At 48.0% G+C, this 27,584-nt stretch overlaps 1 protein-coding gene across 3 annotated transcripts in view; it reads left to right on the top strand.

The window, feature by feature from the left end:
* SLC4A4 (solute carrier family 4 member 4) overlaps window positions 1–27,584 on the top strand; it is a 163,053-nt gene that overhangs the window by 82,170 nt on the left and 53,299 nt on the right. For all 3 annotated transcript variants that reach the window (XM_059826954.1, XM_059826955.1, XM_059826956.1), the window contains exons 6-7: window positions 6,683–6,759; window positions 24,361–24,518. In XM_059826954.1, the coding sequence (XP_059682937.1) occupies window positions 6,683–6,759; window positions 24,361–24,518 (235 nt within the window). The remainder of the gene's footprint in view (window positions 1–6,682; window positions 6,760–24,360; window positions 24,519–27,584) is intronic.

Genomic DNA, 27,584 nt, shown 5'->3' with positions numbered 1-27,584 from the left:
ATATCCCCTGGGCCATGGTTCTTGAAGATACTGAGGTGCCTGTATGTAACTTATTTCAGAGCGCTTAAGTAACTAAGTCTTAGGGTCTCTAAAATTTTCTATGCCTTTCTTAGCTTCATGGTAAGCTTGTATAAACTCCTGCTCTGGTATTGTGTTTAATCATAATTAAAACTTCTGAATGTGTTCTAAAATATTCTTTATGCATAAAGCAGAAAAAAAGGTAAATAAGCAGAAGCTGCTAAGACTTTGCCCGTGAAAATTACTATATTTTCACTCTGTTGCGTGTTGTTGGGCATTTCTCTATAAATCACCCCAATCTGTGGCTGTTACCACGTTCTTATTTCCATCTTCTGAGATGACTGAGCCCTGGGCAGTTTTGTGAAATGTGTATAGAAATGCAACGACCTAAGAAATGGTGATTTACCTCCTGCCCCCCTGCTGCCGTGACTGATCCGTGAGCGTCTCCGGCTGCTCCCTCTGCCTTCGCAAACCGCACCAGGGATGAGCATGGCTCTGCGGTCCCCGGTAGCAAAGTCATCCTCCACCCCCTTCTTTCATTTCACTGCTCTTTCTGAAGATAAGCCTCAGCAGCAATCAGATCGGCAGAAACACGGAACTTTTGAGCGTCAAAGGTGCGCGCTGAATGCCTTTTATTCATGGCTGTGTCATAAAGATTGATATTTGGATCATCCTTGTGGGCGGATGTTTTCTCAGAAGTCCTGTTGCTCTTGGGAAAGAAATTGGGCAAAAGGCGGTAATTTCTTGTGTGACATTGGAGGCACCGATAAATCAAAGCACCCCTTTGCTCTCCGTTCAGCGGGAAAGAGATGATTATCAAAAAGCCGAGCAGACAAAGCTGTACCAAGTAATTGCTCGAAGTTACCTTACAAAGACACCGCCCTTTTTGTTTCTTGTATTGGCAGGAGCTTGAGCTGTATGAAGTGTTCAACGAGGACGTTTTGATTTTACGTTTCGGTTGAACTCCTGCAGGGTTTTTTGACGGGTTTTTCGGTGTGTCTTGTTTTGTTGCCTGGCTTTCTAAGCGTTCTTTGTGTCCTCTCCTGGCGCAGGGTATAGCACTTGAGGTGAAGCCCCGCGATGGGTAGCGTATACGCTAGCGGCTCTCCAGCAGTCCTTGCCCGCCGGCACACCTTTGGGTTGTAAGGCAGGTCTGCCGTGGGTTTGCCGCTGTGTAAGATGAGAACTGCGGTCCCCGTTCCTTGTGCAGGTGCTTAAGGACCGTCTAATCAACGTTCACCAGTGCTTCGGTGCTGACACTTGCTATGCGTTTTAGACATTTTTGTTTAAAACCTGCCTGCCTGCCAGCACTTTGTATCATTTAACACCTGTGAGAGCCTGGGGCAAAAGCATCCAAGAGAAGTGGTCGAATCGTACTAAACCCAAGCTGGCAGAGGCTGTAGAAACCTGTGATGTGTTTAAGTGCGAGTGTTTAACCACCGTAAATAATGGCATGCTACCCATCACCATGCGGATGGTGTCTGCGCTGCCCAAACACCTCCTGAGCATTATTTATTTTCCCGGTGTTGACAGCGCATTTGGGAAACAGTTGAGTTAAAATAACACTTAGGCTGTCTGCAGCGCGGTGACTGATGCACTGAGAAGGATAGCTAGCAACAGATGAAAACTTCTCTCCTCTAAAAGCTTTTACTCTACGTTAGAGTTCGGCTTTACGCAGTTAAGTGGTTTTTGTACAAACTGCCTCCTCAGTCCCGTTAGAGAGTTGAATGGTGGTGTCAGCTGAGTAATGCCAGCACAGGGGGAGAGAAGTGTAAGTCAGAAATGAGATATTTTTCAAGGAGTGCTTGGAAAAGCCCCACCAATGTATTTAGCTGTTGCATTATTTGGAGCATTGCAGACTAAGGTACACATTTCCCAGCCTGAATTGGTGTGCCTGGGTACGTACGATGCTCCAAGTTGGCTCCTACAGGGACGTGACCTGATTTTCTTTGAAAAGCACTGTGTGTCTGCCATTCGCATTGACCGCCCCGCAGCTTGGGACTGCTCGGCACCGCTAGCACTGCAGCTGCCTTACTCAGTTCTAAGATGCCTGAGTTTTAGACACCAGGGATGGAAAAGTGGCTCCAGACCTGCCAGCTGAACACTGAAAGGTGGAGCTGTGGAGGACATGTCGTGCTCCAAACGAGCGGCCTTTCCACTTCGGTCACCGAGCTATGCAGAAAGGTGCACTTGGCGTAACTGCGGCCGTTCAAACTCTCGGTCTCCCGCCTGGCTTCCCTGTGCAATTGCTTGAGCGTCTCTTTCTTGCTTTTTTTTTTTGTTTTCTTTGACTTTTCAACTTTGCTCTCTTCCTCCTCTTTGCTGCTGCTACTGTCTCCTGCTTGCACCGCACAAGCACGCAGCCCGCTCGAGAGCTCCGTGCCCTGCCTAGCAACCCGCACGCTGGATGATGAAATGCGAGTGCAGCGCAGCCCCAGCGTGGGATGGCTCAGTAAGTCCCGGGCGGGGGTGCGGGCGGGCGGGCGGGGGGCGATGAGAGGAAGAGGAAGGGGTAACTCGCACCAGCCGGTCTCCTAACGCTTGCTGCTGCGTTAACGCTGGGAAGAGCGTGCACGCGTTCCTTGCGGAGCGGCTGCTGCTCGGGCTGGCCGTGTTACCCCCAGTATCCCCTCCCGCTGCTCTGTTTTCGCTCTGTTTTGCTTTTTTTCTTCATCTGGGATGAAACAGGTAGGTCAGCCTGCGCTCAGGTGGGGGTCTGCCTCCTAAGGCATCTAGTGACGTTTCTTTCATCTCTTGAAGTACCCTTTGGCTGTTAAAAGGGCTTCATGAATTTTGCCACCGAGGCAGTATTATAAATGCAAAGAGCTTAAATTTTTTTATTTCCCTATAAATTAAATACAAAAATAGGCTCCCGTTGTCACACAGCTAGCAGGTCCCGCCAGCTTTATCTCTCGGTGATGAGCTGGACTTTTCTCAGGCCCCGCTTCTCTCTGATTATCCTTTATAACACATTGCTCATCGGGAGCCTTGCTGATCGCAGGGGAGCGTGCCGTTCCCCGGGAAGGCACAGCTTATTGCGCCGATGCCACAGAGATGTTCTTTATAGGCCGTAGCAATCTACAGAAATCAGAACTTCAGGGTATTCCCCGTGCAAGATGACTATTGAGCCTATTAGTAGAATGAGATAATAACCCGGATGGCTTTGGACTGCCTGCTTTACCTCTTGCACCAGTACTTGACTGAGCACCGCCCAGGAGAGGCTCGCATCACCCTTGCCAGAGAGGCAGTAATGTAAATTAGGCCTGAATCAGGAAATTAGCCTTGGTTAGCCACCTGCGTAAGGGTGGATGAACACCGTGTGCCCAAGTCTTTGGCTGAGGTCTCAGCAGCAGAAACTTTGTACTCCGCTGGTTTGTTCAGGGCTCCGAGAGCCCGTGGGCCCAGAGGCTTGTTGCTTCCTTCTGTTCCCACATTTCCTCTCGATTCAGAGAAGCTGCTCACCCGGGGACTCCCAAGATTTTAAGATTGGGGTTTTTTTTCCCGTCTTTCAGGTCTTTCTCAGAAGTGGCGTTGCTAGGCTTACCCCAGAGACTGAGCTTACCTTGTGTCCCGCTAACCTCCAAATGGTTGAGTCCGCTGCAGAGAGTTGCTCTGACGAGCAGGCTTGTTAAACATAAAAAAATGAGAATTGGACACGTCCTTCTTGGCCTTGGGTCTTCAAAGGTGCACAGCCACTAGGAACCTGAGTCGGAAGGGATCTGGGCAGTACAGATTTGGGCCACAGAGCCAAATGGCTTTTGAGCCAACACCTCACATGTTGCATCTTGCATTTCTAGCGGCATTTTGCTGTTAGTGACTTTGCTTGGCAGTCAGGATAAGTTCAGGGATTTTGGGAAAACTTCTAAATGCAGGTTGGGATACTGTCAGGTTCCTTAGGTCAGCAAAGCCGGTAAAAGGTGAAGCTTGTGGTTTCCAGTCTGTGTTCTAGAGATCGTCAGAGTCAGTGCTGAGTGGGACTAGTCTGAACTTGAGGACCTTGTAAGGCCTCTTCAAAAGATGATATGCACAGACACCAGACTTTGGGGAGAACAGTCATACTGCCTGCTCAAGAGGTTTTGGCTGTCGGCATTAAGTGTAAAATTTCTTGCAAGGAGATGGAGATAAAAATCATCTTAGCCTGTGAGAGCCCTATTTAAATTGGGATTACGAGGTGCTTTCTACCTCCAAAGAGCAAAGAGTACCTTGTAAAGTTTTGGTGCTCAGATCCCTTGATGCAGGGCCAGTCCGATGACGGGAAAAAGGGAGTGAATAAGGTCTGTGTGCTGTGCCGAGAAGTTGGAGCCGTGGCTCCCGTGCTCGCAGCTCTTTGTGGGGATAACGCTCAGAAACGAGCACCGGTGCAGGCTGGCGTTCTTCTCGGGCTCAGGTCCTGCTTCCCGCTAGGAGCTCTGTCACTGACTGAAATAGGAGTGCTATCACATGAGCAGTTTCTTTAGAGAAAATATCAGAGCAGTGCTGAATTGCCAGCGAGGGATTTAGTTATTTGTTATTATTGGCTCAGATTGGCAAAGCGGCCATGTGTATCTCTGCATCGAGCTTCAATCTTTCATTGTAATTTATGGGTACATTACATACTTGTCAAAGACTTCCTAGAATTGGCACTGCCTGTGCAATCTTGAAAAGATAATTAATTGCACCATACAAGAAAAAGAAGCCCTGGGTTTCAATAATGGGCGTCAGGATTACCATAACCTGGGTTTATTTTGGGGGCTTTTTGTCCAGCTTTGCTTTTTACCAAATAGAAATAGTTATTCAATATTCATATCACAGAAGGTGTTAGGAACAAAGTAACGTCTACGCCATGTAACAGACGCAACACACGTGAACCGGTTTGATCATTTTTTTCCTGTTTTGTGTATGCATTTCTCTCCTACCTACGGATTCATATCAAACATTCAATCAAAATTTGTAGACATTTCCAAGTCTGGCTTGCTAATGATTAATTAGGAGAGTGGTTACTAATAAATGTAGCTTAAACCAGTCTTCCAAGTGGCATTTCTCACGCTATGAGTAAACGTATTTGTAAAAACTTGGTAGAGATAGGTGGGGTCTTAAATCTGCCTCGCAATGACAGCAGGAAGAGGAAGAGCTGGGGATCCCCCTTTTATGACATCTAATTTATCTAATTGTGCTTGGCTTTTGCTGTGTTGACATTCCTGGATGTGGCAATAACACACAGCAGGTATATGGCGATTCCAAGTGGCTCGTAAGAAAGAGTGCTTTAAGTCTGCCTCCACGTACGTTGAATACGTTGAAAAGAAAACCCAACTCTGGGAGCCCAGATCTTTTACTTGCTATTCCTTTTTTCGCTCAGTGTGCCGTTTTATTATAGAGCTTATTTGCACTGGGAGCTGATGAACACTGGAAAGTTGGACTTCCATTCTGGTATGAATATCAAAGCATAATTTTAATCAATATTGTCTCGAAATATAGCCTAAGCTGGGAAATGCCTCAGTGACATTTCTTTTTAAGTATTTTCTGTCTTTCCAGTTACGTTCACGGTCAGAAACTCTGTGATAACAGCTCCTGTTGCTGTGCTTCTGGTTCCTGTGAGCGTGAGTGAGAAGGGATGGGAAAATTTCCGAATAATTAAAAAAAGGCATACTGACCGCTGTGCTTTATGATACTGTATCCATCCCAGAAGTCTTTTTTTTTTTTTTAATTATTTTTCTTCTTTTACAATTATAGCTATTTCTGGGTTTCTTCAGTTTTAACTATAAATGCTTTTAGTGGGATTGTAGAACTGAATTCTTAAATCACGGGTCTTTTTTCCAAGTTTTTTACAACTATTTCCATGTGTTCTGCTAGTTTCTGAGAACACGAAAATAAGGAGGATAAGTAGTCCATAAGGGAGCAAACAGCTCCTTACTAGCTGCTTTGCAGGGCTTGAATGCCAGCATGTCAGGTTTACAGACGAACAGTCGGTCTTTGAAAAAGAAACGGAGGTGAACTGCATCAGCTCTTCGCCTGTGGGGGTTTTCTTCATCTCGCTGGGGTATCTGGTGTCAGGAATAGGTGAGTTTTGGGCTATCACAGAATCACTAAGGTTGGATCAATGTGGTGCACACGTTGTTTTAATCAGTAAAATGCTTACGGTTCATGAGGTTAGTTAATGAGCTTACATGAAGAAAGGTAGATTTTTATTCTTGGCTGTGTCGAAGGACCAAGAGCTGCCAACCTCCCTCGCTGCGTGAGCTGCGTACCAAAGCCCGGGATGCTGGGGAGCGTAGGGCAGATGCCATCTATGTGGGAGAGCTGAGGCAGGGGTTTGCAGGTGGGATTGACCACGAGGGTCCCAGCCCTGTTGAGGGATGGGTTTGTGACTGGGTCCTGGGTGACCCAGCAGCATCAGCAGCCCATTGCTGCTTTGCTTTTTCTCCCACAGGCAGGAATTAGGGAAAGTCCTTAGACTCTTTTGCTGTCCTGAGAGTCACGGGAACGCTGTGGGTCAGAGATGATGAAGCGTTAGGATCTTCATATCCCATGTGCCACGTGAAGTCACAGAAAGCAGCCTGTCAGGGTCTTAAATTGCCCACATCAACCTCCCTTGTGCAAGGAAAGGTGTTGCTGTAGCCTGAGCCTCTGTGTTCTACTGACTGGATCGAAACAGGTGCTTTAATTGCTGTCGACATTGTTCTTACAGGCAGCCCAGCCATGGCTCACAGAAACCTGACTTCCACCAGTCTGAACGACATCTCTGACAAGCCTGAGAAAGACCAGGTAAGCTTCAGATTCCAACTTGGCTTGGTCATGTCTATGGTTAAGAGCTGGTTGAGGGGGAAAGAGGCTCTGTAGCATACAACTGAAGCAGAAGAAGAGCGTGAACGAGGTGAGTAGAGTATTTCCAAGTCCTGTGACTGGATCCTCTTCTTTTTAAGCACCAGCCCTTGAAAACAGCAGGTTAACGCTTGGAAGGCCTGAAGCAAGTGACACCACATACATGGCATCTTGCTGATACCCATGAGAAAGGAGGGAAAATATCTAGATGTTGATGTATTTTGGATCCTCTTCCTGCTGAGAAGAGGGTCTTCAGGGGTTTCAGCAAGGGTCTGTCCAGGAGCTAAGGTCCTGCAGCATTCCAGGGCGAGTGTTCGCAAGGGCCATGGGGTAGGTCAGGAGCAGTCAGGGGAATGCGTCCCTGCTACAGCGGCCAGTGGAACAGAAGATGGTACCTCGCCCTGTGCAACTGTGCATCGCTTCAGAAAGGCAACGGCGCTGACAGGTAACCGTGGAAGAACAGCTCCAAAATGGAGATGCATAATAAAATTGGCCTTCAGTGCCAAGTCTCCACGAATTCGACCAATTTCTTAGACTAGGGTAATGTTTGCAGTATGTCCGATGGGCTGTCTTTGTGAGCGTTCTCGTCCTTTGTGAGAGTTGAAGAGTCTGAGGGGTGAGTTTATTTCAACTCTTAGAAAACTGGCGTCTGAATAAGATCTCTGTGCAAATTTCAAAAAAACCTTTGTCTTGGTTCAGAAAGTGGGTTATTCTCAAAGCGTGTCTGTTTCTTTCGGAGAATCTTTTTTTTTCCGTGTCTTTCAGCGTTCTCTAGTCCCATGGTCATTCTGAATGCAAATGAGAGTTCCTTTGGAAAATTATTTGGGTAAGGCAGTAATGCTGGCCAGCTGAGAATGACTCTAGTCCTTCAAGTGATGGCTGGTTGCAATCTTCTGTAAGTGCAACTCTGCCTTAAAGGGACACAGCAACATAATCGATGTAGAAAAGTGAGTTCAGAGGAATTAAATACTTAAAAAATAAACGGATATATATTTATATAAATAAATAATGCTTTCACAGAAAGAGAAGGGGAGCAATGTGTTTTGCACTGACCTCAGCGTCATTCAGAGTTGTAGCATACATCTATATTAGTTGGTTGGTTGTACAAAATACCTGCTTCCTTTAATATCTGCAGCCACACCTGGGGAGAGAGTAGCTTTGTATAATAGGGTTTTTTCATTGGAAAGACTGCTCTGTTTTATCTTTTTAATCACATTATAATTGGGGTCTTACAGACAGACTAGCAGAAAACTAGGTCTGAATGTTGCAGCAGGCTCTGTAGATCTCAGTAGTGCAAGCGGTCTCAGTTGACCCCCCTGCTGAAATGTCTCTGGACACATACAGACAATAGACTTTTTGTGTAGAATTGGCTATAAAAATAGATGTTTCGGTAGTGCTAATAGTGAAATCTGTTAATAAATGCAGTTTGGAAGTGCGCTCCAAAGTTTTTTCACTTTCAATGTAGATAATGCCTGACTGTTTGTAGTGAAAACCGTTACTTGAAAACTAACTAGTTCCAAAAAGCCGCTTAGTTAATTAGCCCGTGTCCTGCTGATGAACTTTGCACAATGGAACCCTTGTACCGTACGCCTTTCGAAGCTGGCCTGAGAAATCACGTTAGATCTCACTTTTCGTTACTGATTGACTGAAACTCCTGTCTTGATAAAGTTTGTGAAATTGTGGTGATGCCTGGCAACTTTCTTGAGCAGAGCTTAGCATGCTGTACAGGAGGCCAAGGAATAATCCATCGTGTTACGACAACAGGAGGTGGAAAGAGAACAGATTTTCTTGTCTTGACGGCAGAGTGACTCTGGCTTTCATTATTTTGGTCTCCCATCTGGAAGCTTGACAGTTAATGAGGCCGTATAGTGAAGTATGAGTCTGCTGGAGAAGGAGGCTATTCCAATTTTTATTTATTTGTGTGTGTACGAGAACTGCGACAGGCTGAAGTCAGTTTATAACAGTTGCTTGGAGCAGGACTGGGACCTAAGCTCTTTCTTCGATCGCTATTTTTGCAAAGATAGAGTATTGCGTGCCCGTGTTTTAAAGGAAGAAAGGCTTTGAACAAACTGCTGTATACCTTCAATAACTTTCCTGCCTACCTACATCCTTAATTTTCAGTTCTGCAACCTTTAATGCTAATTGGAATGGTGCAATTAACAGTGTAGCGACATTCTAGCCAGAATACTCCTTTAATCTGTGTTTCAGTAGGTTCTTACTGAGCAGAAAGACACCTAAGTAAAATTGAAGTAGAGGTTCTGGATGCTCTCTCTTCAAACTGTGATGTGCTCCTCAGAAGATTTTAGCCTTTTACTTCTTTTTGTTTCTGTCTCTATCTCTTTCTCTTCGTGGAGCAGTGCTGGTGGCCAGCGCTTTGTGGTTGCGGTATGCCATCAAGCCCTCCCTTTTTTAGGTTGGCAGTGTGGGTTTTGTGATTGTCACCCACGCGACAACGTGGAGAGGGACACGGGACTGTGCCTTAGGACAGCTCTTGCCCTGTGTGCTCATCTGGCTGGAAGCAGCTGTGACGTTTTGAAGCAGCCGTACCTGCTTTCAGCCTACCTGGGAAAGTCGTCTTACCCAACTACCAGCCTCCAACCCCCGTGATATTTAACTTTCTCCATCCTGAGATGCTCTGTCTCTGCTTAGCAGCAGTTCCCGTCGTATACTTTTGGAAAAACAGGCAGGTCCTGGGCTGTGGCTTCCCTGCTCCTTTCCTTTTGATGTTGTAAGGTCCGAGTTGAAAACTGGTGTCTCCTGTTGTATGATCCTGATGATTCTTTGTTTGGGATCGTTCTCTGTGGAGCCAAACCAGGCGCAGATCTCTTGGCATACTGCGGTTGCCTCACCACCGGTGAGTACTGAATTCTTCCATTCAATTCCATGTTTGCAACAACTGGTGGTTTCCAAGGACAGCCTTTGAGGTTAGAGACAACAAACCAAGCCTGGAGCAGGTCAGAAGAGGATGCTCCGGGAGGGGGAAGGCTCTGTGCAGAAGGGTGGCATGTGTTGCCGTGTTAGCTAATACACTTGGCCACTTCTCCCTCCTCTTGGAGCTGGCCTGTTACTGGCAGCAGTGCTCCAGCGTGGCCACCTGCGCCAGGCTGCTTGCTGGTGGCTTGGGTTGTGGTGGGTTTTTTTAGATAATCCAATTAAGGGGCAGTAAGCAGCTGGGACCTCAGCTACAAAGGTGAAAGCCCAGATTGATCCCTCCAAAGATAGGCACTTCTTCAAGGTGCCTGTTGTCGAGCCTGGTCTCCTGAGCTTATTTTTCAGTCCCTGCGGAGAGCTGGAATTGCGGAGTCGGTTCAGGTTTCAGGTGGGCTGGTTGCCTCGTGGCCAGTTGCCTCGCTAGCTGCAGAAGCAGCCTTGCTAACATAGATAACGCTGCGAAGAGGCTTAAGCTAGGACAGCTGCATTTATGCTTTCATACATCTGTGCTGCGGCAGCACCTGGGTGAGGTGGGTGCTTCTGTCACAGCAGGGCGAAGAGGTGTTAAAATTGCTTGGGATCTAGCCGAGGGCACGGCAGTGGAGCGCACTAGAGAGCACTGGACACGCTTAGGTTTTCCCTGAAGATCTGCCAGCGAATCCTCCCGGAGGATGCCCTCCCTGAGGTTTGCAAGGGCCTGTTTCGTTCTGCCCTGCAGAGAAATCAGGAAAGATGCCGGTGTTGAAAGGAGAGTGCACGATGGAGATGGTGCCAGTTGGGTTGCCCTTCTCCAGGGACAGAGGAACAGTAAGCGATCAAGAGGAGCGAGAGAAGAGAAGAACCCTCATCTTTCCCGTGTCTGAAACCTCTGTATAACAAGGAGCCGGGCTTTGCTTGGCTACACAGCGCTGAACCTGGTTTGATGTCCCGTTCATCTCAGCGGCTTTCTCACAGATGGCAAAGATGAGTTAGAAGACAGGCAGCACTGAGGATAAGGGACAACATTTGCAGTGGTCCCCAAACACTCTGACACGAGTACAGCCAGTGGCAATAACAAGAGAGGAGGTTTTATTAAAATCATAGATAGCACTCAGATTTACCTGTATTAAGCGTTGTGAGGTTGGTTCCTCTACCCTCACGGAAGGGATGGTTTTATGCTTACTTTGGATTTACTTTGATCTTGCTTTTGTTTTGTTTTTCTCATACTCTTTGCCTTCTTAATACACTTCTTAGAGTTAATCTTCTTACTGGGTAACCATTAAGCTCTTTCACAAAGAAAATGAACTTGGGATCCCTCTTGGAAAAGGCTGGAGTCAGGAAAGGACAGAGGATGCTTGAGCTCTTTCCAAAGGAGCAGCCGAAATAGTGCTGCGCGTTCCCTCCCGGCCAGGGCAAAGAGCCATCGGCTAGAGGGGAAGGGGAAGAGGCTCGCTGGCTGAAAGGCAAGGAAGGGGCAGAGACACGCAGGCTGTACGCACGGATGGGGCTTGCCCAAAAGGTTCTCCATGGGCCTTTGCTCTCTACATATGACCGGCCCTGGCCCTAGTAATTTTATGACAGCATTTATAAATATATATATATATATATTTTATATATAACTTTCGTCTGGATCTGCTCCCTGCCCTGCCTGACGGCCCGGCCGCTCGAGGGCTGGGGCAAGCGCTGCTTGGAGCGGGGGCTGGAGGTGCAAACCCGGTGCTCTGCAGCCAACTTGCTGCAGTATGTAAGACCTATGTGGTTGGCTTGTTCTTTCGTAATTTTAAGATCATTGCGCTAATTTTTACTGTGGACTTGTCCTCTGAAAACGATTTCAGTGGACTGCTGTTCACTAAAAAATCCCAAACAAATCTTGCCATAACTTAAATGTCTGTTTCTTTCATCTCTCTTTCCCCTCTGACATAAGGTGTTTACGGACGTGTGATAAGCAGTTAGATTAGCAGCTTTAGCAAAGGAGAGATTGCTTCGTGGAAAACGGTGGAGTAAGAACATGTTCATTGGCTTTGTGTAATTCTCTTCCTTATATTTGAGACTGGATGAAGTAACGTTGCCATCAGAATAAGACTGCCTGAAATCGTAAAATGATGCGGAAATCTGAAAGTAATAAAGTCCTGGGTTACTTGTAAGGTTGGGATGTCTGCTAAATTAAAAATGTCGTGTTACTCTTTTTCCCCTTTGATTTATGGAAAGCGAATGATTGTAAAGCTGAAACAAGAGGAAGGGGACAGTTACCAAAATGCAGAGTTTGCAGAAGATCTTGAACTGCGGCTTACTCATCACAGAAGTTGCATCGATAATATTGATTCGGATCTCACGTACCTGCGACAGACAAAACACAGTGCCCCCCTGCCTCGACTGCATATAGCGGCTGCGCTTGGTAGGCTGGTTCTCACGACTGGTGGTCTGTGGAAAGGGAAACGAATGGGACAGTGTTTTATTGTTAATTTTGATAGTGCAGAGCCGGTTACAGTCAGTGGCAGCACAGTGTGTGGACACCAGAGCTTCGCCGAAGCGGCTGTGCTGTCGGTACAGAGTTCGCCTGCCTAGAACAGATTGTAGAGAGCATCCGCAGGCAGCAGCGAGCCGGAATGTCTGGTTGAGCAAAAGTATGTGCATTTTGTCCAGGAGACGTTCAGCCTTGATTTACTCTTACGTTGTTATTTCGGGGCATTTGGATCTGCTGGCGATCACCAAAGTGTTCCAAAGATTTTGCCCATCAGGTTCCCAGCTGAGCTCGAGGGATAAAAAGCCATAACAGGATATTGAATAATGTCTCCAAGAGGCAAAGGTTTGGGGGGGAAGAAGTGAAGAGGGGAAGGAAGCTTTCATTCCCATTTTCCTTGCCACGCTCGATAAACATGCTGTCTTGCAGGAGGTGTAACAACGGAAAAACAAAAAGGGGAGCTCCAAAGGAAGTCTTCCCTTTCCGCCTCCAGCCTGTGTGGGAAGCTTAACAAAAGGCTTTTGATTCGTTCCTCCTGCCACTCTTGGATCTGTCAGCAGTGCTGAGCATCCAAGCAGCCGCGCGTGGTTAAGAGTGTATTATTTATGAGTATTGAAGTCAGGTGATTTGTGTGAACCGGCTCCTCTCTGCCACGAGAACGACGGCCTGATTCGTCGTACCGTATTACACTGAGATTGCAGAAGAGACTGGTTCAGCATCCTGAGTGTCTTGCAGAAGGTGCCAGGGCCCTGACCCAACTCACTCTGATGATAAATAGCTTCAATAAAGGCCACCGAATTCCGATTTTGCTGTTTTATCATGTTTTTGCTTTGGGTTTGTTTGATGTTTTTGGCAGTTTGTAGGGATAATTAGGGAAGAGGAGGTTTGTTCCCTTTCATTGATGGTTGGACTTGATGATCTTACAGGTCTTTTCCAACCTTAGTGATTCTGTGATTGTATTTGTGTTGGCAGAACACTGCTTCTGAGGTGGCAGTGCGGAGATATGATTTGCCTTCGTTTGTCTATTTTATGAGGTGTTGGCTGCAGTTAATGTACTGGTCATTTGCAGCTAGATAAGCAGAGACAGCGGCGCTTTTGGACAATCCATTTTTCTTTTCTGTTTTCCAATTAATAAATCAGCGTCTAGGCTCCCTGCTCTCTCCGGGGCCCCGAGCTTTCTATTGCCAGATAGATCAGTGGTACCGGAGCGGTGTCTGAAAGACCCGGGCTTCTCGTGGCAGGAGAATTCCTCCAGCTCTTGAAGGTCATGCTGTTTGCCCACATATTTCTCCAACACCGTATTGAATAACACCGAACTGAAAGACCTAGTGAAGGTTTATTGAGCTGTCAAAAAAGACAACCTTGTGGTTTACCCTAATCTGGTCCACAGCAGAGATGGGTCTAGAAAAAGCGGGTGCTCCTGGTGGGCTCTCCACCAAACCTGGGGAAGATGAGGGGGATGTACACGCGTACGTACATGGAGATTGTTCAACCAGATACAGTTAGAAAAGATGTAATGCTTCTGCTGGTTTAGGTGCATCTTAGCCAAGTTATAAATCTTCTATATAGTTAATGCAAATAAGCTTTTCTGATATATTTCTGTCTCTCGGCCACTTCCTAGTTGGGATCACTCTTGTCAGAACTCCTGCCGGCTTGCAGGCGGCCTTTTGTGGAAGAGGGTGCCCACAACGGGGGTATGGAAGAAGAGCGCCGGGCAGCGGCAGCGGTTCAGTCTGCCGGGGGTCAGGTGAAGGTCTGCACAGGGGCGTCCCAAACTTCACTCCTTGTTGCTGGGGGTGTCCCACACTCCCATCTGATTTTTATTAAAGGCTAGTCTGCAAGAGAAAGGGATTGCTAGCGCAATTACGCCGTGCTGGCAAGTCCGCGTGGCAGACCCACAGCCTATACCAGCTGGAAGCACCCACCTGGGTGACCTGTGCTGATGAGAAGTGATGTTTTTGCTGGTACGAGCTGCGTACGCCAAGAGATGGGGGGGTTTTCCGCACCGCTGACGGGTATGGCTATGCTGGCGAAACTTCTACGTGTGGATCACGCCTACATCCGGAAGGTTGGCTTTGTCCTCCTGATCACCCGGCTCTTCGCCGTCCATTCTGCTGCCGGTACAGAGAACAACGGCTGCTTGCCCGGTGCTGCCTGGGCGTTTTGCTAGTATTACCTCTCCGTTCTCTCTTATTTTCAGTGCACACCAAGATAGGATTTTCTGTGCGGGTTTGAGCTTTTTAGCCAGTTTCAAACTACGCTGCCACACACTGGCCTGTAGTTGCAGTATGTGAGTCACACGTGCTTCGGGAGGATGTTTATAAAAGCATCCCCACATGATTAATCTGTGGAAATATTAGTGGCCTTGCTTGTACTTAGTCTTGTTTAAGCCATGTTTGGGCTGAGCTCTCCTTTGGCAGCGTAACTTGAAGTTTCATTCTGCCTGTCCCATGCAAGACATCGCAAACCGCACCGTGCCTGCAGCCGCATCCCTTCTCCGTTAGAGCCATCTTTTGGGGAGGACAAGGTTTTAATCCTCTTTGCCATGCCCAGGGGATGGTCGGTCATTTATGGTGTTGAAGCCATGATCGTACGTTAGCTCTTGATTCCTGTAGTCTTAATAATTTGAAAATATTTAAAATTATTTTTTCAGCTTTATCTGTGAAGGAAAGTGATTGAGAAGAGTCAAGCACAGCCTTTATCAGCCCCTCGGTTGCCATAGTGCAAGTGGACCGTAGGAAGCTGGGGAAGTTCCCGCTGCTGTTCCCACTTCTGTCCCTCCTCCTGTGAGACATCCTTTGGTTGTGCTCTGTTAAAATGTCCTTGGCAGCTCCGAATGGCCGAATCGCTAGGACTTCTTTAATGCTTAGTATGTAAAATAAAGGGGACATTTAAAGCAAATCTGTTTTATCAGGGACCTGTTATTACTGAGCTGATGCAATAGCGTATAGAAAATGAGTATATGTTGATATAAAGGGAGTTTACTGACTTGGCGTTATCTCCACTTTCGAAGGGTTTGTATGTGGGACAAGAACCGGCTCTGAATGAATGTGGTCACTCAGAGAGAGGCACAAAACCCTTCTTATTTGTTGTGGTGTGCGCACTGTTTATTCAAACCGGTGTTTCCATATCAACAGGGAATCTGTGCCAAAGCCAGCTCTAAAGTTGAAAAAGAAATTGGCCTTGGTGAGAGAAACCCTCCTGCCTTTCCTGGGGGACCGATGGACGGGGAGGGTGCGGATGGGATCCCGCTGTTCGGAGTGAAGTCCAGTGATTAACGGTGGGAGCGATTTGCTGCTTTTCCTGTTTGAACATCTCATCTCCGCAGTCACAAGCAGACATTCCTAATTTTCAGATCTCTCAGCCTGGATGACCTGCTTTCACTGCATGGAGCTCAAATGAAAATCACTGTCTTTGAGTACAGATCACCGCCACCTTTCTGAAGGAAAGGAGAAGTTTCTAGGAAGTTTAGTTAACTGGAATTTCATTTACTTGGGCCTTTTTACTTGATGCAGAGGGCAGTTTTGCTTGCATCATTTCTCCCCGCGGTGTATTAGCAGTGCACCTCTAAAGCATTCCCGGGGAATGGAGTTCTGTGCATAGACAGAACACAGAGCGTTGAAGGTATCTGTTGAGGTAAGCGTTCGCAGGGTAATTTATGGGAGGGTCATCTTAAACGTATATGCCAACAGATACAGAAAAAGAGAGAGGCAGAGGCAGATTGAAATTCCTGGGGGAATTAACCTTTCTAAAGCACAAAAGCTCTCTGTGTCTGTGCTCAAGTGTGGGAACCCCGTGATGAAATACGATGCTGCGATGGGGTGAGCACACATACCCCTACGCAGAGTAAACAGAAGATAGAGTGAATTTTTAAATGGCCTCTGTGAAATAATGCAGCCCTCGCCTCTTCTTCCCGCCCCCCGGACCTGCGGAGGGGTTTCTTCCCCCCAGCCTTTGTTCATGCTCTCGGGCATGGTGATCCCCCGTGTTGCGCTTGGCTTTGGTGTACCAGGACTTTGGGGAACTGGGTCCCTTTTCCCTGTGATCAGGGCCCGTTAAGCCTTCCTTTAGTTACACAAAGCACAGCGTATGCGGTTAGGCTCGGGATGGTAATCTGTACCATCTCTGTTTGTTTTGAATGCTCAGGTTTTGCCGTACTTTGAGGGGGGAAGAGCTGCATTTAGCGAGTTTGAGTTTTACTGCAGCGTGAGCTAAGCGGGAGCCAGAGCCTGCGGCCAGATCATACCCTGACCTTCGCATGGATTCCTCCCTTCCGCGTCGGCCCCGCATCGAGCGCTGGCTGTTTTTAATAGCGCGATGCTGGAGGTCGTTGACTGTGGTGACCTTAGAAATGGTATGTGCTCTTAGAAAAAGAGCGGGTTGGAATGGACTCTGTTGGAAATGCTAAATATAATCTAGGGGTCTTCAGCTTGAAAAAGCGTGGCTTGGGGAGGAGGAGGGAGATCTGTAAAGTGATGAAGGGCATAAAGAAGAGGTGGAGGGGTGGAACATCTCCCGCGCTGCACAGGGTAGCCCTGGTAACTTTGCTTTCCCAGAGCGGGACTGCCAAAAGCCGCCTTCCTGGGCTTCTCGGCAAAAGCCTGGAAACTGTATTTTTGATATTGGCCAGATAGATAGCATTCTCAATTTCTCATGCCAGTGGCGTTCGCTTTGGTCACTCAGTTCCAATGCCAATAGCAACTAAATGCTGCTACCAGGAAGGGGAGTTCAATCTTGTGCTTCAGCCCCTGCGTGGCTGGAGGAAGGCGGGTTATGAAGTTAGTGTCTGTTTATAGCTTCCTTAGGTGAAGTCAGTGGACGGCCCTTTCATTCTGATTTTGTTTTATTGGTATTGCTAAGGATGAGACAGGGATTATTAGTTGTCTGCTGTATCTATGTAATGGTATTAGACCTGAATAACATTTTTCTTTTCTTTCTCCTTTTGCTGTAAGCATGTGGGGGCTTCCCTGCTGCAAACTCGGCAGGTGCTATCAAGTGAGGACAGTGGTGATATCCCATAAAGGCAGCTGCTCTACCCATAGCAGAAAAGCTCAAATGAATTATGGTGTTATCTCCGCTTTCGAAGGGTCTGTATATGGGACAAAAACTGTCTCTGAAGGAGTATTTCACTAACAGGTTTTCTTTTGTCCCAGCCCTTCTTTCACTTTATGGCTCATTTTTCAAACAGGGCGTAACTGCAAAAGCTTCACGTTGTGTAAAATAGGTATAAAATGGCATATGAATGGACCAGCTGTGTCCCATCTCAACTAATTGGGACTACTCTCCCCATGCAGCTGGCGTTTAAATCCAAGTGACGCTAATCGAGTGAGTAGCCAAAGTCAACAGGCGTTGATCACGGCGCTCAATTCATTGAGGTGTCCCGTGCAAAGGCAGAGGTAGTTGCCGCTGCCATATGGCACGCTGCAGAACTCGGTCCCCAAAGAGCAGTAGATTTCAAGCTTTCATAGGCTTGTAACCTCAATTTCAAAGGAGGCTGTTCGGAACAGCTGGTGTGTTTTACCTGAACTCCAGCTGACGCAGCCGGAGGTTTTTGCTTGGTAACTCTTCCTTAGGCTAGGGGTGATAAAATACGCCTGTGATCCGTAAGAGCAGACAGGTTCTTCCAGAGATCAGTGCCTACATGTTCCTTGGAGGCTGTTCGGCAGAGCCTGGAGCATCATTGCAGTAATGTGACTAGCTGAAGGGCTTCTCTAGTTCCAATTGTAGTGCTGTATCATGGGTTTTTGGTTAGCTTTGTGTTTCTGATGCTTCACCTAATGCCTCATTTAATGGAGTTTCCACTTGCCTTGGGTGTTGTCCTGCCTTGGACAAGCCTGCAAAGTACTTTGCGGAGTGTGCCAGGAGTCACGGGCACGAGCCATGAGTTTGTTCAGCCAAGTGCTCCTTCTCATCTTCTCGTGCTCTTGGTTGTTGGGCAGCTATGCTCTTGGTTGTGCTGGATGCTCCCAAAAAAAAAGGAAGCTTTCCATCCTTTACAAAATATTTGATGCTGAGTGATTTAGGAAAAATTTTGGAAGAGGCTGCCCAGGGAGGTGGTGGAGTCACCATCCCTGGAGGTGTTCAAGGAACGTGTAGACGTGGCACTGTGGGACATGGTTGAGTGGGCATGGTGGGGTTGGGGTGGTGGTTGGACTTGATGATCTTACAGGTCTTTTCCAACCGTACTGATTCTGTGATTTCTGTGAAAATCAGTCCGACTTGGTCCCTGAAATTGTTTTTTAATATCTTGCCAGGAGGTCCAGGGGCACATAACTAACCTGGGCGCTCTCTTGGCCCCGGTGACTGCGGCTGCTCCTTCCCACCTCCCAGGCCTGCGAGCTGGCCTCTTGCCATTCCTTTACACCCGCGCTTCGGGCTGGGAGCTGCAGCGGCGGGGAGCTGCCTCGCAGGCTGTGCAGCAGTCTCCTCCGCAGGGGAGGCAGCATCTGTGGGAGGGCAAGGCAGACAGTCTGCAGCACCGTAACGTGCCTGAGAGCAAACGAGCAGGTGCAATAAAAGCCGTGTGTACTTAGGAATTGATTTTTTCCTGATATTATTATTTCTGATAAATCTTAAGTGATGCTGATGATAACAGAGTGTTGAAATTCGTTTAAGGGAAGTTGTGATTTTCAGGTTGCCGTGCCTTTTTGCCAGTGCAGCGCTGGAGATCCGTGGCCTTCGATGTAACATTAGTGGTCAGGTTGGAACCATGTTCAATTTAGCAGAGTGCAGGGAGAGTGAATATAGTGCTTCCAGCTGCGCAGCCTTCTTTCCTCCTTCCCTCCCTCCTTCCCTGCTCTCGGGTGCTGCTGAGGACTCGAATCTTTCTGAAGCTTCTTCGGGGAGTGGTTGAAAATGGATTTTAAGTGCTGACTGCGCCCTTCCCATCACCTGTCTGATAAATGATTTAAGAAAGTGGTGAGCAGTGCTGCAAAACTCATTTGGAGCAAAAAACGCACTATAATGATAGCTCTTCAAAATCAGTCATGCTGGTTTGATGGGCAGGGCAGAGGGGGGAGGCTGAAGGGGCCGGACCCCTCGGCCTCGGGAGCCGGTCAGCCGCAGGACTCGAGATCCTGCTTGTCGGTTCTGGTTCCGGAAGGCACCTGGGTTTGGGCCAACACTCGTTCAGCAATGCGCGTAAGCGTGCAACCAGCCTCTTCAGCAAAGTTGAATGTTTATTGTGGATTTGGCACCTTCCTGCTATTTTTTTATCTCCATTTTCCTCCAGAAGGCGATTCGTGGAAGAACTGGTAGCACTTTTCCAGGCTTCCTCCACAGAGCTCCTTGATGCTTATTTAGTATTTTCCCTGGTGGTAATCCTGACTGAAGTGTGCAGGAGTAGGATTGTTCCAGCAGTTTTCTTCCTGCTGAATCAGTAATTCATGCCTTTTCATGAGACTTTTTCCATTTTTCTACCTCCTCGAGTCGCCTGGCAAAGCTCGTTACGGATTCGTAGCCCCGTTCAGCGTTACCCCCGTTGGTGTTTCTGGCAGTACATCCTCCCTCGCCATTCACCCTTAGCCAGGCAAACGCAGCGCATCTCCCAAGACCGCCCAGGGTGGGGCGGGGGGGCTGGCAACCGGCTAGGGGCAGCGTTTTTCAAAAGCCTCCAACTTCAAATTAATTCTGCCGCTGCTGAAGTTACAAACAAAGCCGTCTCGGATCTGAGGACACTGGGAAATCCCTCCCCGGTTGCGAGGACACAGCCTGAGTGCCGAGCCGGGCAGAGGGGTGCGTGTAAGAGGGGGGCAGCGGTGCCCCCCGCCAGCGCGGCCGAGGCTGCGGGAGCTTTGCGGGTGCGAGAGGGAAGGCTGGGGGTAAGAGCAGCGCTGCTCAGATCGGGCTGCCGTGCAGCAGGTCTGCTTCAGCCAGTTTAATAACCGAGCAGAAAGGCAATCCTGTGCCAGGCTAAAGAGATTTCAAGTGCCAGGAAGATAGCAGGGAAGAGCCAGGAGAGGCTGATTTTTTTAAAACTCAGCTGCTGCTGCAGTGTTTTCGCATTATCAAATCAGAAGCAATTGATGACTTTTCTCCATAGTTGGACTTAGCTAATATTTTCCCAGCTAGATGATGCCTGTTGCAGAGCCCTGTGAGCCTGCTCACGTCCGCTGTGGTACAATTACAGTACACGGGTGCAGAGAGGAGAAGAATAACCTTCAGGCTGTAAGGAACTATTTTTAGCATGAAGCTATAGCTGCGCTTTGGGAGAAGGCGTATAAATGAGAGTAACCCTGGCAGTTGGCTGATGAGAAGGATGCTGGTCAGTAGATTTCTTCCGGCACTCTGGTGTAATGGTGATGAGCGCGGAATTAGACCTGGGATACCATTTGGATGCCTCAGGAAGGATTGCTGGAGGTGAATAAATACAGCTTTATAGGTCATCTTCTAAGCTCGCTTTCCCGCAGTTTTGAGCCCCGCTGTTCGGTAACACAACAGATGCTTTGCTGCATTTCTAGAAGTGCTGCTTGTATCGTGACCGAAGTCCCAGCACTGCTTTCCTTTCTGGTGGCTTCCCCTTATGTCGGCTCCTCCGGTGCTGCTCCCAGACTTGAGCCTTTCCCATTGCCTGCGCAGGGAGCAGACAGCCCTCAGAACGACCCGAGGTGTAGGGAGCAGAACGTCTTCCTCTGTCTGGTCTCCCTTTTCAAGTCAGAAAGTGGCTCCATGCACGTCCCTGTGCAGGAACGGGGGTAGCTATCTCTAGATCAAAGGCACAGAGCTTATGTCCACTCTGCAGTGACAGGCTGCCTTAGGCGACGCTATGTTGACGGCAACACTTTGCAGTCCAGGTGTAACGGTGTTGGAGGGGGCAGGAGAGGCCGTGCATACACCATGTTTGGAGCCACAGTCAACAGTGGGCTTGCCATGAATGAAGAGTTAAACTCCAAATATGATGAAAAATACGTCTATTCCCATGCACTTTTCTTACTCATCCGGCAGCAAAAATGGATAGAAAATTCTACTAAATACTTAATTTTTTAATATGATACAATATAGTAAATAACTATAGTGTTTTGCTTTGAGATACGACCTTTTTTTAAAATAAAAACCCAAGTTGTGTTGGTTTTCAAATAGAGTAAAATCTAGATCTTAAGTATGAGAAAGCTTGAAGACGAGCAGTGCTCACGGTGGCTTCGCCAGCTCCCTTTGTCGTGTTTCTGGCACGGCTGTTGGCACTGTTAATGAAGAAAAAGGCAAAGATGTAGGAAGAGAGTGAAAGAACACTAGAAAAGGCACCACCGCCCCCAAGAAAGCTCAGATAACAACTCAGGCTCACGTTACTGAGGAGAAAGGAGCAGTCAAAGATCATAAGAGTCCTAAGAAAGAGTAAGGCTAGAAGGGCATCACGGGAAGGACATGCTGAAACAACCTGGGCGAGTAAGAAAATCAGGTTACTAGAGTGATCAGAAAAAAATTTTAATGTCTTAGCGGAATTTCTTTTGCTACAAAATATTTGCTGAAATGCGCAGGTTCTTCGTATACGGTCGTCTCTGTTTAGCTGGGTACACTTCAGAAGAATCTGTCCTTTTCCAACCATGATTTTGATCTTACATTCAATACACTCCTTCACCGTCCTTTAGAAGGGGTGACCTGAGCCTTTGGGGACAAGCAGCTGATGAGAGCAAGCCTGCCAGCTGGTTTGGTTCCTCTTCCCAGCTGGTCTTCCTGCCTCTAAACAGAAGAGTTAGGCATCTTTGTTTTTATCCTTGTGCCATTGCTGCCGCCACGACATCACGTTGCTCCCACATTGAACCTTAGCCCAAAAGTTAAGGGGGAAAACCCCACAACCCTGTTTCAAAGCCTCAGCAAGTTTCTAAGTGTTTGCTCTTTCTTTGCTTTCGAACGTGACTCTCTCGGGAAAATCGGCGGACAGCCTGGTCGTGGGAGCAAAGCTTCCCGTGAGTGTGGCGAAGGTTGTTTTGATGAATCTCGCTTTGGTGGCCTGGCAAGAGGGGTGATTTCGTGTCTCTTAGAGGTGCTTGGGGGAAGATCCCCAACACGCCGCCTAGAAAAGGCGGGGGGGGGGCTGAGAACCAACACAGGTTTTGCTGAGTATGTCCCTAAAACTCGTGTGTCCGAGCGTTTTGTCATTTGCTTGTTCTTCCAAGGCATATGTTACCAAGCGGTGAGCAAGTGGCAGCATCAGTTTAAAGTTACAAAGATTCTGTTGGGCAATTACCGTACGCCTTATTTTTTCTTGTGCGTTTAAGGTATTCTAGTTCATGAATATTAAAACCATCAGTCAGTGTGTGCTTTGGGGTTTCTGAGAGCTTGTGGAGCCAGCCTGTGCTGTGAGCTGCTGTGGATTTTAGGTAGCTCTGCTGAAGTGGGTTTCCTTGCCCCTGGGCCACACCGATTTCTAACCAGCTCAGGCAGAGTGGTATGTCTCTATGTACTCCAGATGTTCGCAGTTCATTTACTTAAACTTCTCTGTGAGGTTCTTGAAATTTCTCTCCGACAGAAGCGTGTTACGGGATAGAGGACAGAGTTGGGATCAAGTTAGGAGCTGCTGTGGCTGGGTAGAACATCGGCTGTGGTAACTTGATTATAAAGCAATGGATGTTTAATTGATGGTGGAAACATGAGAGGTCTTCTAGCTACACGGGGACTAGCAGCCTCGTTAGCTGCCTTTCGGTGGTGGGTTTTTACGTGTGTTGCAGTTACGTGGCTGGGGTGGAGGAGGGAGTTTCTGTCTGCTATCAGAGTAAAGGATGGAGACAGGCAATTACTGCTGCCTGCCTCCTTATTGATCCTTTTGGAAAACGTGCCCTTACCCTCAACTTCCGCATCCGTAGTTGTGTTGCTGTTGTATGAGTTACGGAAATTCATTAAGGGTAGATATGATTGTACTTCAAAGAAATAGTTGGGGTTTTTTTAATAGATAGATATATTTATATATTTTTATATGTACACACCCCTCTTGCTTGGTATTCATCCCGGGCTAGCCGGGTGCTAGGAGTCTCGTCAGGAGGGGAACAGTTAACACAGATTCCCACCGTGAGCGTCCGGAGGGGGTTCCCTGCGCCACCCAACCCTTCCTGGCTCAGAGCCCACGCAGAGGCCAGGTGAGCTGCTCACAATCACCCTCTTCCTCATCTCCCACCTTGGCGTCTCCGTCCAGGCCTGGTGCTTTTATTTTCCTTGGAAACCCTCTCTGAGTTCTCTCTTCTTCATCGATGCCCCTTCTCGCTTCGCTTCTTCCCAGGGCTTGCTCTTCCTTCAGATCTTTGCGAGGTGAGGGACGCAGGAGCCATCCAGCATCCTTCTGTAGAAGGACTGAGAAGGGGGTTTCTCCTGGACAGAAGGTCTCTAATGATGGCAGATGTTCCTTTGTCGCCCTTCGGCCACGTGCCGCTCTGTGCTCGCAGGGCAGCAGCCTGCGGAGGGCTGAGGGCTCGAGCGGTGATGGTGGGAAGTAGCAACAAGCCAGTCTCTCACCTAGACGGTTATTGAGACCATTAGCGTAGTTTCAAAACCAGCACGCCTGCTACTTTTGCCCGGTGAGTCCTCGTGTGCTGGCCTGCACGGGCAATGGGAACAACGGCTTCGAACAACCGCAAGCAAATTTTAGATGAAGGCAGAAGCCACAGGTGTAGGAGACGTGCTCCGAAAAGCCTGCGCTAAGCGTAGTCTTTCAGTTGGAACTTGAAAAGACATGTTCACAGCGAAATGCAGGTGCCCGGCACCTGGCGTCCATCCTTCAGGGTTCATTTCCCTCGGGCCAGTCGTTTCTGTAGCAGCGACCGCAGATCACGGAGTTGCACTTTCACTCATAAGAACTGCCTGCCCTTCGCCGTCATGCGGATGCCAGGCAGCGAGGCGGTGCGCTGCTGCTTCCCGAAACCCTGCCCAGACCTACTCCTCTTCCTCAGTGCTTTTTCTCCCCAAAATAATACCATCTCAGGTCTGTAAATAGAAACAGCACCTCCAAGAGGTGTAATCTTCTCAGCATCGTCTTGGCTCCAAGCGCCGGCATCAGCATTGTTCTTCTGGGGCTGATCTTAGCACTTGTATCTCAGTGGACTCTGTGGGGATGATACATATTGGCCAAAGATAGATTCTGACCAAGGAGGAAATGTGGGTGAAAACTGGGTAAATTTTATTGCACGTTCCTGTTTGCATGCCTGACAAGACTTAATTTTCTTTTCCTTCCTTTTTCACCGATGCAGCTGAAGAATAAATTCATGAAGAAATTGCCCCGTGATGCTGAGGCCTCCAACGTGCTGGTGGGGGAGGTAGACTTCCTGGAGAGTCCCTTCATTGCCTTCGTCCGGCTGCAGCAGGCGGTCATGTTGGGTGCTCTGACTGAAGTCCCCGTACCCACCCGGTAAGAGAATTCAGCCCCCAGGCAGGGGACGAGAATTGGAGCCGGCATGTCCACCTTGTAGAATAAAAACACCAGGCCAAAAGAGGACATTTTCCGTTGCTTTCCATCACGGGACGTGCATAACGGTCGGGATTGTTGGTCTAAAGTAACAAAACTGGCTGTAGCTGCTTTGTCGTTTTCAGGTCCTGAATTTGGTTGTCAGATATAAGCTGGAAAATACCCAAATATTCCACGAACACCCTAACTTACCAACTTAGCAGTAAAGGGCACTCGCAATGTGAAACTTAACTGCTGGGGCTTTTTTCCTGCCCCTTACGATTTCCCCCCAGCACCCGCTGTACATACCTCAGATTCCTTCTGCGTGTTTTTGCAGTACCTATTTTTCCTCTTAAAAACTCACATTAGATGAAGGGTGCAATTCTGGCCCTGCTGGGGCGAAAAAGAAGAGAGTCAGGTAAACTGGGGCATACAATTCTATCCGGGGTGGTCACGCTGTATGTTGCTTTGTAATTCATAATGGGTCAGAGAAAAATATCATATAAATATTTTATTTATTGTGGCACATGTTGCAAATTAAGCTGAGTCTCACAAATACGAATATATCTTACGTTCTTAAATATTTGAATTCACCGCTTGAATATGCGTAACAGTCTGTACAGGGAGCGTGTATATCCACCAGAATAGCAAAGCTGAAGTTCTGTTTAAATTCTTGGCAGTATTACCCTTAGGTATACAATTGTATATTGTTTATCACGTAACGGAGTCGGGTAAGAACTATCACTATAGATGTCCAGAACATCTGCTGTACGTGAGCATTACGTAGTAGTATCTCTTGGCTTCTTACACACACAAACGCCCCACCGAGGTAAGAACTGTAAACCCGGTTAGCATTAAAAGGTATCGCAGCGCACTAAGAGCGGAGCGCCGCGGTGTTTCGGCGAGGACGACGAGAGAGGCTGCAGGTGGACAGCCTGCAGCTGCTTTGCAACAGCCCCTTGCAGCTCCGCGCCGCTCTCTGCGGCGCCTTGTTCCTCGGCACCGCTGCGCACCTGGGCTCTGGCGTGCTTTCGGTATCAGCTTACAAAGGGTTCGCTTTGCATTTTGCTTGTAATTACGGAGGAGTTCAGACTGCACCTTTCACATCGCTAATGTGCAAATACATATTTTATGTGAACGGTTTCAAGGGCTTTCAATACAGAGCGAAGGTTGTGATTGGAATAACGCCTAGAGGGTTTGAAGCTATATCAAATGATATTTTGCGAGAAGAGACACAGTACCGTGACAAAAGCACGTGGCTGGTGCATTGCTAATACTGGAATGAGTCACAGCCGTTGTCTGGAATGAAAGTTACATGGTTATTGTAATCTGTACCTTATTTCCATGTACAAAACAAAGGAAAAAGGTGATCTAGTTTTGCTATTTGTTTAATTGCCTTCTAGTAATGCAGCGGTGTTCCTGTTTTGTGGAGTTTCATTAAGTGGCTCCTTACAATAACCACGTCAACAACTGTTTGCACACACTGGGTATTCTGGTAGGAGTATGGGCACATAAAAGTGTCTTAACTTTAGAAAAGGTTATCCTTCGTCCCCTAGCGTTGCTGAGCTCTGTATTCTTCAGTGTTTCAGCTTCCAAGTCTAATCCCACTTACTTTTTTTAAACAGATCTCGGAATGCTTTTCAGCAGATGGAAAAATAGGTAGTGTTTGTTTTGGTAGTGGAAGCCAGGAAGTTAGATCTAGGATTGCTGCACGACCTCATTACTCAATAGCATTAATCAAGACAATATGTCCTTCCATGCCAACATTTTTTCCAGGAAATAGTATTATCCATTTGCCGTCCTCCAAACCAAATGCTAGCCCTAATCAAAGCAGGGAGGCTCATTAGATGGCTTTTGCGAGTAAAGAAGAGCCATTTGCAATGGCTGCATCCTGTGAAATTCAATCAAGGAAATCCCATCAGGGCCCAGACGAGCTATGATGGAGCACCTCCTCGGTCAGCGCTGAGTCTTGGCCGTCCCGCGAGGCAGGCGTTCCCGTTGTGGACGTGCATTAAGAGCCTGCAGGCTCCGCAAGATGCTGGAGCTGGAGCCTTTGGCGTGCCCCTCGGGGCTTCTCCTTTTATTCTGTTAAATTATCAAGGTCCTGGTAAAATTGTCAAAACCGCGCCATCGAAGCTCGGCAGTGCAAAACCACCTGGGGTTTCTAAACAAACACGAGCTAACCTTTCAGCGCTCTGGGTTGCTGCAGGAGTGTGGTGACCCGGGTCTATCGAGTAACTGCAGCCTGACCTGCATCTGCCTGTCTCTTTATAAAGCAGCAGGTTGGTTTTTGTGGGGGGCAGGTGGGGGGTTAAACACCGCGGTTTCGGCACAGGGCTGCGGGCGTGCTGCTCTGTAATGCGGAGGGGAGGTGGCCTTCGCATGGCCATCTATTCCCGCGGTGGCAGGCGGTGACATGCGCTGCTGGAGGTGCCTTTGCACAGCAATTCAGTTCTTGGTTCTGGTGTGCTGTTAGGTAAGAAATCTCATGCTCTTCAGCAACTACAGCTACACCGACTACTTCCCAGGAGCCAGCGAAGCGCCTTGCCCTAAAGAGGTGGTGGTCGCAGGGCTTGTTGGATGAGTGGCGGAGGGGTGGGGAAGGCCCTCCCGAGGGGCTGGGAGAAGGGAGAAAGCCTTCCCATCCGTATAGTGGTGTCACGCAGGTTGCTGAAATGCGTGAAGCCATCTTGATGTTTTGCTTTTCAAAGCACTGACCTGGCAGGGTTTGCGAGGAGGGGGCAGCGATAGCTCTCGTTAGACTAGCTGCCAATCAGTGCATCGGCTGCATCCGTTAGCTGGACGTGTAAGGTACCGCCACAGTCTTGTGATGTGGTAGCAAATATGACACCAAGCCATGCAGAAGTGAAATGATACCTGTAGTCCCTGCCCAGTTTTGGTTTATTCATGTTGACCTAGTACCGTAGAAAGAAAAAGGATTATTGTGTGCATAAGGTAGACAGTATTCGACATGTAGACTTCCAGTTAAATGGGTTACTTCTGCTGATTTTTTTATTATTTTTTTCCTCC

Source organism: Gavia stellata, chromosome 19, assembly GCF_030936135.1.
Source record: "Gavia stellata isolate bGavSte3 chromosome 19, bGavSte3.hap2, whole genome shotgun sequence".
NCBI classification, from domain to species: Eukaryota; Metazoa; Chordata; class Aves; order Gaviiformes; family Gaviidae; genus Gavia; species Gavia stellata.
This window is presented reverse-complemented; position numbering and strand designations above follow the sequence as displayed.